The sequence below is a fragment of the Bos taurus genome, chromosome 1 (genome assembly GCF_002263795.3).
Source record: "Bos taurus isolate L1 Dominette 01449 registration number 42190680 breed Hereford chromosome 1, ARS-UCD2.0, whole genome shotgun sequence".
Taxonomy (NCBI): Eukaryota; Metazoa; Chordata; class Mammalia; order Artiodactyla; family Bovidae; genus Bos; species Bos taurus.
In genome coordinates this window covers 127,958,617-127,970,106 of record NC_037328.1, presented here as the reverse complement: position 1 = coordinate 127,970,106, position 11,490 = coordinate 127,958,617, and the positions used below count along the sequence as shown (strand labels likewise).

At 45.1% G+C, this 11,490-nt stretch overlaps 1 protein-coding gene across 1 annotated transcript; it reads left to right on the top strand.

Moving 5' to 3' along the window:
• The first annotated feature begins 2,372 nt into the window (after positions 1–2,372).
• On the top strand, positions 2,373–2,630 carry LOC132346121 (uncharacterized). The gene has a single exon (XM_059889894.1). The coding sequence runs from the start codon at positions 2,511–2,513 to the stop codon at positions 2,628–2,630; it is 120 nt and encodes a 39-aa protein (XP_059745877.1). The 5' UTR covers positions 2,373–2,510.
• The last annotated feature ends 8,860 nt before the right edge of the window (positions 2,631–11,490 follow it).

Below are 11,490 nucleotides of genomic sequence, written 5' to 3'. Positions count from 1 at the left end.
TGGGTAGCCTTTCCCTCCTCCAGGGGATCTTCCCAACCCAGGGATTGAATCCAGGTCTCCCACATTGCAGGTGGATTCTTTACCAGCTGAGCCACAAGGGAGCCCTAAAGAGTCAACAGGATCTCCCAAGTCCTGGCACTTGGCAATATGATAAGTGTAACTGTTCTCACCGCCACTCTTTCTAATGGTTCTATTTCTGTTCATTTTCATTAAGACAGAGCTTGGGCTTCAGACAGCCCTCGAGCCAGTGTGTGTGCTGTAGTACAACTACTTCATGTCACCAACCCTTCCTTTTAAAATAAATTTTGGCTTCACCTTGTGGCATGCAAGATCTTAGTTTCCCAACCAGGGATCAAACGCATGCCCCCCCTGCATTGGGAGCACAGAATCTTAACCACTGGACTACCAGGGAAGTCCCACCACACTTCCTGCTCCTGCTCAGTAGTACCAGGCAGCCCTGGAACTGGCAAAACTCCCCAAAGTGCTGGGCTTCCCCCGTGTCACTAGTGATAAAAGACCCACCTGCCAATGTGGGAGACATAAGAGACATGCATTCCGTCACTGGGTGGGGAAGATGCCCTGGAGGACAGCATAGCAACCCACTCCAGTATTCTTGCCTGGAGAATCTCATGGACAGAGAAGCCTGGTGGGCTACAGTCCATAGGGTCACAAAGAGTTGGACATGACTGAAGTGACTTAGAACATAGGCACACACCCAGAAATGCTACACAGCGATTGGTCAGGCCATCTCTTGTTATTTACTCACTAAGTCCTGTCCAATTCTTTGCAACCCTATGGACTGTTAGCTCGCCAGGCTCCTCTGTCCATGGGATTTCCCAGGCAAGACTACTGGAGTGGGTTGCCATTTCCTTCTCCAGGGGATCTTCCCCAACCCAGGGACGGAACCTGAATCTCCTGCATTGGCAGGCAGATTCTTTATCACTGAGCTACCTGGGAAGTCCCAGGCCATCTCTAGATAGTTGCAAAATGTTTTCAGTGGAGCCAGCAGTGGTTGTGAATTAACACATCTGTGTGTGGTCAAGACACTGTCTTTTTGAGAAAAAAAAAAAAGATTTCAAACATCTGAAAACACGCATTTTCTTGTGATATGAATACCTCTAGTCAAGAAATTTAGTAGCTCAATTCATTTGTCCCCATGGAGAATTCTGATATTTCCTGGCTTCTGATAACACAGCTTGAGGAATTTTTAGTGTTTTGTTTTTCTGACAAAGGTCAGAAGTCATTCAAGAGGCCAAGAGCTCAATATTTATAGTAGGGATAGAATCCTGTGAAGCAGATCTAGAATATTGGCCTTGGAAGCAGCCTGCTTTTGTGTAAATCCCAACAAGCGTTTCTTTCACGCAGTTTCCCCATCTGTAAAATGGAACTTGGAATTTAGCTGTGACACTTCAATGAAGAAACTGGGTCTCAGGCAAGCAGGCCAGCGCTCAGGGCAGTGCTCTTTCCCCAGCGTGGGGATGACCTGAAGCAGTAGTTCCGGCCCTTGGTGGGGATGTGCCCTGGGGCCTTCGCCTCCTTTGTCTGCCCCTTTTGTTCACCATCTGTCTGGCCAGGGTGCCGCCTGCCGGCTGGACCCCACCGACTCCCCTCCCCCAACCTGGGGCTGCCCCGGGGCCTCCCTCAGAACAATGCAGGACGCCATCGGGGTGGCCTGGGTCAGGTCTCTGCTTTGCATCCGCCTGGAAACCCCTCTCCCTCCCAGCCAAGCCCAGATGGGCCCTTGGCCGAGGCCCTTGCAGGGGACATCAAAGGGAGGCTTTGTGGACAGGAATGTGAGTTACAGAAGACAGGGATGGACACGGACAGCTCGGCTTTCCAGATGCCTCCTAGCTCACCCCAGGCCTTGGTCTCCTCCGCAAGGATAGTTCTGAGCTTTTGTGGGAACCAGGCAGGTCTGGAGGCCCAAGTTTGTTTGGATTTACAAGAGCTTTATCCAAAGTTAATTCTGTCTCCTGGAAACTAGTCTTGCTGTCTTTGGGGGTACCAACATATTCAGTGTGTTCAGGTGGCATTCTTTAAGGAAATTCTCTTTCCTATCATTTGCTCATGATGACTGGATTTTTTATTTTCCAGCTGTATTAAAATATTGGCATATGTCATGTCATGAGTAAGTTTAAGGTATACAATGTGATGGTTTGATATACTCATATATTGCAAAATGATTACCGCAAAAAGTTTAGTCAGTACTTTCATTCTCTCCCATAGTTCCTTTTGTGTGTGTGTGTAATATTTAAGATCTATTCTCTTAACAACTGTCCAGGACAGCGGCCGGATCCCCGCTGCTCACCATGCGCCGGGCGGCCTGCGCCCCTCGCCGGCGCCCGCGGGCGTCCCTGTGCGGACCCCTCGGCCGGTCCTAGCCCTACAGAGGGGGGTTAGGCTTCAGCTCCCTGGCCGACCCCGGGCCCGCCCTCCGAGGAACCGCGCTCCCCGCAGGGGCGAGCCCTCGCCTGTGTCGCGGCGCCGGCAGAAGACTCATCTTTGAAAATATGTATTTGGAAGATAGTCGCGTTCTATTGAATACCTTGTGCCGGTGCTGCCATAGAAAGATCTGGTTACACTCTGGGGAGGTCGGCTGCGGCGGCAGGACTGATGCGTCTCGGCCCTGAGATGAGTGTGCTGCCTGACATGAATAGATACACAACCATCAAGCAACTCGGGGATGGAACCTGCTGGAAAGAAGCATCGAGTTCCGTCCTGCTGGGAAGAAGCATCGAGTCTGGGGAACTCGATGAAAATGAAAAATGAAAAGAAAGTTTTATTCCTGGGAAGAATGCATGAACCTTTGGGAGGTCAAGTCTTTAAAGAAGCTCAACCATGCCAATGTAGTAAAATTAAAAGAAGTTATCAGGGAAAATGATCATCTTTATTTTATCTTTGAGTACATGAAGGAGAATCTTTACCAGCTCATTAAAGAAAGGTACAGGGTGGTCATCATATTCTTAGAAATAAATGTTGCAACACGCAAAAAAAAAAAAAAAAAAAAAAACAACTGTCCATTGTACAATTCACTATTGGTAATCTTGCTGGCCAAAATCTTGGCCTTTTTTTGCCCACCGAAGTTGATGAAAAATACAGAGACAGAATTTGGAGAAAATAGAAAAGTGGTTTTTATTCTCAGCCGGTGGAAAGGAGAACACGGTAAGCTCACGCCTCAAGAACTGTGCTCCGTCTCTATGAGGAATCTAGGGGCTTATATAAAGCAGGGCTGACAGTCAAGAGTCAGTGATGAGGAACAAAGGTGACGGGATCTTGATGTCTTTCTCTTGCCTTGTTTCAAAGATAATCATAGGCTGCTGTCAGTAACCCAGTACTTGAGTCTGGTAGTTCAGTGGCTCAGTGGCCTTCTTTCTGATATATAACTACAAGGGAAAGGGTGTTACAAGGGTAAACAGCAGATAGGGACAGTATCTACCATAGAGTCAAAGGAGAAAATGTGAATTGTAGCTCCTGCAGAGTTAGGGGGCAGAAAAGCAAACTTAGTTATAGACATGCAGAGTTAGGAGCAGTTGAAGTAAAAACAACCAAGGAATGTTAAGGGGCCTGCTCACTGTTTTCTTTATGCTCTTTGTTCTCAGGAAAGGGAAAGAGAAAAACTAATTGCTTTTTTTTTCCTTTTCACTGCAACAAAAACTAGTCACCATTCTGTACTCTAGATTCCCACAACTCATTTATCTTATAGTTGGAAGTTTGTACCCTTTGACAAACATCTCCCCATTACCTTCACCCTCCAGGTAATCACCATCTTACTTGCTGACTGAAAAGTTACCTGCAACCTAAAGGTTAAGAGTTGTATTTTATTTGGTGCAAAGTGGGGGACCTCAAGCCTGGGAGACAGCATCTCAAGTAACCCTGACAGAACTGCTCTGAGCAGGCAAGGGTTATATAGAAGCCAGGTTATATAGAAGTTTTGCAACAAATTGCAGGTAGTCTGAACATCAGAAGATTATTGCTAAATGAAAGAAAACCAGATATCCTAAGTTAAAGAATTTAGCATTTTCTAGACAACACTTTGCCGACAAAGGTCCATCTAGTAGTCAAAGTTTTGGTTTTTCCAGTGGTCATGTATGACTGTGAGAGTTGGACTATAAAGAAAGCTGAGTGCTGAAGAACTGATGCTTTTGGACGGTGGTGTTGGAGAAGACTCTTGAGAGTCCCTTGGACTTCAAGGAGATCAAACCAGTCCCTCCTAAAGGAAATCAATCCTGAATATTCACTGGAAGGACTGATGCTGAAGCTGAAACTCCAGTACTTTGGCCACCTGATGCGAAGAACTGACACATTGGAAAAGACTCTGATGCTGAGAAAGATTGAAGGCAAGAGGAGAAGGGGACAACAGAGGACGAGATGGTTGGATGGCATCACCGGCTCGATGGACATGACTTTGAGCAAGCTCCAGGAGCTGCTGATGGATATGGTAGCCTGGTGTGCTGCATCCCATTGGGTTGCCACCAGTCAGACACAACTGAGCGACTGAACTGAACTACGTAAGGGAAGATGCAAGAATGTAGGCTCACTGAAAACATTCCTTTCATATGCACCTCAGCCATCTGGGGCCAGTATCCTGTGTTCTCACATCCTTTCCTTTCCTTTCCTTAAGGCTCACCACAGGGAGCAACTGTAGTCTGATGGCTGCTAGATGGCAGGTATTCTTTCCTTCCTGAGTTCCCTCAGGGCTTACCAGCTCACAGTGGTGGCAGCAATCACTGATGACTGTGACATCCTTGTTTACTAATATGGCAGGAAATACTCCATTTCTCATACTCTCTATTTCTTCAAGTTCAGCTTTAGAAAGATTCTACACATAAGTAACACACAGTTTTGTCTTAATCTGGCCGACTTACTTCACTTAACCTAATGCCCTCAAGATCCATCTATTTTGCTGCAAATGGCATGATTATCTTATTTTTATGACTCAATAATATTCCATTTTCTTAGCTTGTTCCTATTTCTCAGTTATTGTAAATAATGTTGTAGTGACCCTGGGGGTACAGCTGTCTCAACGAGGTAGTTATTTTCCTTTGAATGAATACCTGGAACAGGAGAGAAGGGGACAGGGCACAACTTGGAAAGAATGCCGTAGCCCAATCAGTTCAGTTGCTCAATTGTGTCTGACTCCTTGAGACCCCATGGACTGCAGCACACCAGGTTTTCTTGTCCATCACCAACTCCCAGAACTTGCTCAAACTCATGTCCATCCAGTCGTTGATGCCATCCAACCATCTCATCCTCTGTTGTCCCCTTCTCCTCCTGCCTTCAATCTTTCCCAGCATCAGGGTCTTTTCCAGTGAGTCGGTTCTTTCCATCAGGTGGCCAAAGTATTGGAGTTTCAGCTTCAACATCAGTCTTTCCAATGAATATTCAGGATTGATTTCCTTTAGGATGGACTGATTTGATCTCTTTGAAGTCCAACGGACTCTCAAGAGTCTTCTCCAACACCACAGTTCAAAAGCATCAATTCTTTGGCACTAAGCTTTCTTTATGGTCCAATTCTCACATCCATACATGACTACGGGAAAAACTATAGCTTTGACGAGACGGACCTTTGTCAGCAAAGTAATGTTTCTGCTTTTTAATATGCTGTCTAGGTTGGTCATAGCTTGTTTTCCAAGGAGCCAGCATCTTTTAACTGCATGGCTGAAGTTACCATCTGCAGTGATTTTGGAGCCCCCAAAAATAAAGTCTGCCACTGTTTCCACTGTTTCCCCATCTATTTACCATGAACTGATGGGACCAGATGCCACAATCTTAGTTTTCTGAATGTTGAGTTTTAAGCCAACTTTTTCACTCTCCTCTTTCACTTTCATCAAGAGGCTCTTTAGTTCCTCTTCATTTTTTGCCATAAAGGTGGTGCCATCTGCATATCTGAAGCTATTGATATTTCTCCTGGTAATCTTGATTTCAGCTTATGCTTCACCCAGCCAGGCATTTTGCATGATGTACTCTGCATATAAGCTACATAAGCAGGGTGACCATGTACAGCCTTGATGAACTCCTTTCCCAATTTGAAACCTATCTGTTGTTGTTCCCTGTCCAGTTCTAACTGTTGCTCCTTGACCTGCATACAGATTTCTCAGGAGGCAGGTAAGGTGGTCTGGGTAGTCCCACCTCTTGAAGAATTTTCCAGTTTGTTGTGATCCACACAGTCAAAGGCTTTGGTGTAGTCAATAAAGCAGAAGTAGATGTTTTCCTGGCATTCTCTTGCTTTTTTCTGATCCAGTGGTTGTTGGCAATTTGATATCTGGTTCCTCTGCCTTTTCTAAACCCAGCTTGAACATCTGGAAGTTCTCAGTCCCCATACTGTTGAAGCCTGACTTGGAGAATTTTGAGCATTACTTTGCTAACATGTGAGATGAGTGCAATTGTGTGGTAGTGTGAGCATTCTTTGGCATTGCCTTTCTTTGGGATTGGAATGAAAACTGACCTTTTCCAGTCCTGTGGCCAAGTTTTGCTGCTGAGTTTTCCAAGTTTCCTGGCATGTTGAGTGCAACAAAGGACACAACATAAGCTGAGTAGGATCAAATGGGTCCAAATGGGTTAGAGTCGCACACTGGATTTTGGCCAGGTTTGAATCCCAGCCTTCTTACCTATCACTTTGGCTCTCGTTGAATTTTTTCTGTGAGGAGACATCAAGAACCTGAGCTTCATTTGGTCCTAAAACCAGATCTGTGACCTCAGTGGGAAACCATGGGTTTCACTGGGTTCAAGTCCCAGCCACGTGGCTTAGGGTCCCAAGCAGAATTTTGGTTCAGTTCAAGTCCCAACACATCTGTTCAAGTTCCAATCTGAGGTAAACGGTTTCAGCTTAAAGTGCTTCATCATCAAGAAGATGCATAGGAAGGCTAAGGAAGCAGTTACAACAGTTCCACATCAAGATGATGGCTACATGGGGATTCCAGCCCACATTGATTAAACAAAGAGCTGCCCTGCCCCTGGGGCCCCTAAATCAGGTATCCAGAGATTTTTACTCTCTGATAGGTAGGGTCCATGCTTCTACTCAGCCTTGAAGCAGTTACAGAAGATGGACCATTGCCCTTCTGCTTCCCTTAATATGGGAGTAAAATCTCTGAGAGAGAAATGAAACAGGAGGGAAGTGGGCAGGGCACAACTTTTGATAGAATGACATGGCCCAAGGACACAACATAAACTGATTAGAATCAAATGGTCCAAGAAGGCTGAAAAGTTAACTTCAACTAGACCTTGGTCCTTCATCAGCAATCTAAATGACATACCTAGAGGCTCCATGAGAGTTCCAAAACACTGTTAAAAGACCAAGGAGTGTACGGTGGCCCAGTTCCTAGAAATCTCCACGCCTTCCCCAAAATAGGTGGAACAATCTTCCCATTCATTAGCCTATGAAATTGTTGTTGTTGTTCAGTTACTCAGACAGGTCAGACTCTTTGCAACACATGGACTGCTGCATGCCAGGCTTCCCTGTCCTTCACCATCTCCCAGAGTTTACTCAAACTTATGTCCACTGAGTCGGCGATGCCATCCAACCATCTCATCCTCTATCACCCTCTTCTCTTCCTGCCCTCAATCTTTACTAACATCAAGATCTTTTTAAATGAGTTGGCTCTTCCCATCAGGTGGCCAAGGTATTGGAGCTTCAGCTTTAGCATCAGTCCTTCCAATAAATATTCAGGATTGATTTCCTTTAGGGTTGTTTGGTTTGATCTCCCTGCTGTCCAAGGGACTGTCAAGAGTCTTCTCCAATACTGAAACCATTTACCTCAGATTGGGATTTGAATCCATGTTCTGGGACTCAAACTCAGCCAAAACCCATAGTACCTGGTTTCAGGACTTAATGAAGCCCAGGTTCTTGATGTCTCATCACAGAAAGAATTCAGAGAGACACAAAGTGATAATTAAGAAGTGGATTTAGTATGGGCCATACTTCCCTGATTACTTCCCTGGTGGCTCAGATGGTTAAGCATCTGTCTATAATGTGGGAGACTCGGGTTCCATCCCTGGGTGGGGAAGATCCCCTGGAGAAGGAAATGGCAATCCACTCCAGTACTATTGCCTGGAAAATCCCATGGACAGAGGAGCCTAGTAGGCTACAATCCATGGGGTCTCAAAAAGTCGGACATGACTGAGCAACTTCACTTCACTTAGTATGGGCCATACAGAGGGGTGAGTACTGCCATGAAATGTGGCATGGTTAGTTTTTATAGGCTGGGTAATTTCATATGTTAATGAGTGGGATTGGTCATGGGGTTGCTCCTCCCCACCGCCGCCCTTGGCTTCGGGCTTCGGGGCAAGGGGTAGCTCCTCTATGACCTAAATCAAATCCCTTATGATTATACAATGGAAGTGAGAAATAGATTTAAGGGCCTAGATCTGATAGATAGAGTGCCTGATGAACTATGGAATGAGGTTCGTGACATTGTACAGGAGACAGGGATCAAGACCATTCCCAGGGAAAAGAAATGCAAAAAAGCAAAATGGCTGTCTGGGGAGGCCTTACAAATAGCTGTGAAAAGAAGAGAAGTGAAAAGCAAAGGAGAAAAGGAAAGATATTAACATCTGAATGCAGAGTTCCAAAGAATAGCAAGAAGAGATAAGAAAGCCTTCCTCAGTGATCAATGCAAAGAAATAGAAGAAAACAACAGAATGGGAAAGACTAGAGATCTCTTCAAGAGAATTAGAGATACCAAGGGAATATTTCATGCAAAGATGGGCTCGATAAAGGACAGAAATGGTATGGACCTAACAGAAGCAGAAGATATTAAGAAGAGATGGCAAGAATACACAGAAGAACTGTACAAAAAAGATCTTCACGACCCAGATAATCACGATGGTGTGATCACTGGCCTAGAGGCAGACATCCTGGAATGTGAAGTCAAGTGGGCCTTAGAAAGCATCACTACAAACAAAGCTAGTGGAGGTGATGGAATTCCAGTTGAGCTATTTCAAATCCTGGAAGATGATGCTGTGAAAGTGCCACACTCAATATGCCAGCAAATTTGGAAAACTCAGCAGTGGCCACAGGACTGGAAAAGGTCAGTTTTCATTCCAATCCCAAAAAAAGGCAATGCCAAAGAATGCTCACACTACCACACAATTGCACTCATCTCACATGCTAGTAAAGTAATGCTCAAAATTCTCCAAGCCAGGCTTCAGCAATATGTGAACCATGAACTTCATGATGTTCAAGCTGGTTTTAGAAAAGGCAGAGGAACCAGAGATTATTGCCAACATCTGCTGGATCATGGAAAAAGCAAGAGAGTTCCAGAAAAACATCTATTTCTGCTTTATTGACTATGCCAAAGTCTTTGACTGTGTGGATCACAATAAACTGTGGAAAATTCTGAAAGAGATGGGAATACCAGAACACCTGATCTGCCTCTTGAGAAATTTGTATGCAGGTCAGGAAGCAACAGTTAGAACTGGACATGGAACAACAGACTGGTTCCAAATAGGAAAAGGAGTACGTCAAGGCTGTAGATTGTCACCCTGTTTATTTAACTTATATGCAGAGTACATCATGAGAAACGCTGGACTGGAAGAAACACAAGCTGAATCAAGATTGCCAGGAGAAATATCAATAACCTCAGAAGGCAGCGGCATCCCACTCCAGTACTCTTGCCTGGAAAATCCCATGGGCGGGAGAGCCTGGTGGGCTGCAGTCCATGGGGTTGCACAGAGTCGAACATGACTGAAGCGACTTAGCAGCAGCAGCAGCAGATATGCAGATGATACCACCCTTATGGCAGAAAGTGAAGAGGAACTCAAAAGCCTCTTGATGAAAGTGAAAGTGGAGAGTGAAAAAGTTGGCTTAAAGCTCAACATTCAGAAAACAAAGATCATGGCATCTGGTCCCACCACTTCATGGCAAATAGATGGGCAAACAGTGGAAACAGTGGCTGACTTTATTTTTCTGGGCTCCAAAATCACTGCAGATGGTGACTGCAGCCATGAAATTAAAAGACACTTACTCCTTGGAAGGAAAGTTATGACCAACCTAGATAGCATATTCAAAAGCAGAAACATTACTTTGCCAACAAAGTCTGTCTAGTCAAGGCTATGGTTTTTCCAGTGGTCATGTATGGATGTGAGAGTTGGACTGTGAAGAAGGCTGAGCGCTGAAGAATTGATGCTTTTTAACTGTGGTGTTGGAGAAGACTCTTGAGAGTCCCTTGCACTGCAAGGAGATCCAACCAGTCCATTCTGAAGCAGATCAGCCCTGGGATTTCTTTGGAAGGAATGATGCTAAAGCTGAAACTCCAGTACTTTGGCCACCTCATGCGAAGAGTTGACTCATTGGAAAAGACTCTGATGCTGGGAGGGATTGGGGACAGGAGGCGAAGGGGACAACGGAGGATGAGATGGCTGGATGGCATCACTGACTTGATGGACATGAGTCTGAGTGAACTCTGGGAGTCAGTGATGGACAGGGAGGCCTGGCGTGCTGCGATTCATGGTGTCACAAAGAGTAGGACATGACTGAGGGACTGATCTGATCTGATCTGAATGAGTGGGAGGATTTTTCCATCTATTTTTGGAGAGGGGGTGGAGATTTCCAGGAACTGGGCCTCCACTCCCTCCTTGGTCTTTTGACAATGCCTTGGAACTGTCATGGCACCCCTGGGTGTGTCACTTAGCTTGCTGATTGATGATCAAGGTCTAGTCTTGTCCACCATCTTGGTCCCATTTGATTCTAATCATTGTGTCCTTGGGCTATGTCATTCTTTCAAAAGTTGTGCCCTGACCCTTTCCCTCCTGTTACAGTACTACACTTCAAAAGCATCAGTTCTTTGGTGCTCAGCCTTCATGGTCCATCTCACATCCATACACAACTACTGGAAAAACCATAGCTTTGACTAGACAAACCTTTGTTGGCAAAGTGATGTCTCTTCTTTTTAAAACACTATCTAGGTTTGTCATAGCTTTCTTCCAAGGAAAAAGCATCTTTTAATTTCATGGTGGCAGTCACTTTCAGCAGTGATTTTGGAGCCTTTGAAATTACCCAGCTCATAAGAACTTACTATGTCACATTTTGGGGCACCACACTCATCCTCTGCAATGGCCCACATTCTATCTGAAGAGTGTGCTTCTCTCTGACTCTGAATAAATCCACTTCTTACCTATGACTTTGTTTCTCACTGATTTCTTTCTGCAATGAGACGTCAAGAACCTGAGCTTCATTAGGTTCTGAATCCAGGTCTGTGACCTCAGTGGGAAGACAGTGGGTTTTGGCCTGGTTTGAGTTCCAGCCACTGCGGTCAAGTCCCAATTTGAGGTAAACAGTTTCATACCAGAAGTGGAATTACTGGATCACATGGTAAATCTATTTTTAATTTTTTGAGGAACCTCCAAACTATTTTCCATAGTGGCTGTACCAATTTACATTCTTACCAACAGTGTATCAGGGCTCCCTTTACTTTGGTGGATTTTTTCCAAGTTAGACTCAAGCACAAGAGATCTTGTGAACAGAGGGAGGGACTGGAGAAAGGTAAGATGAAG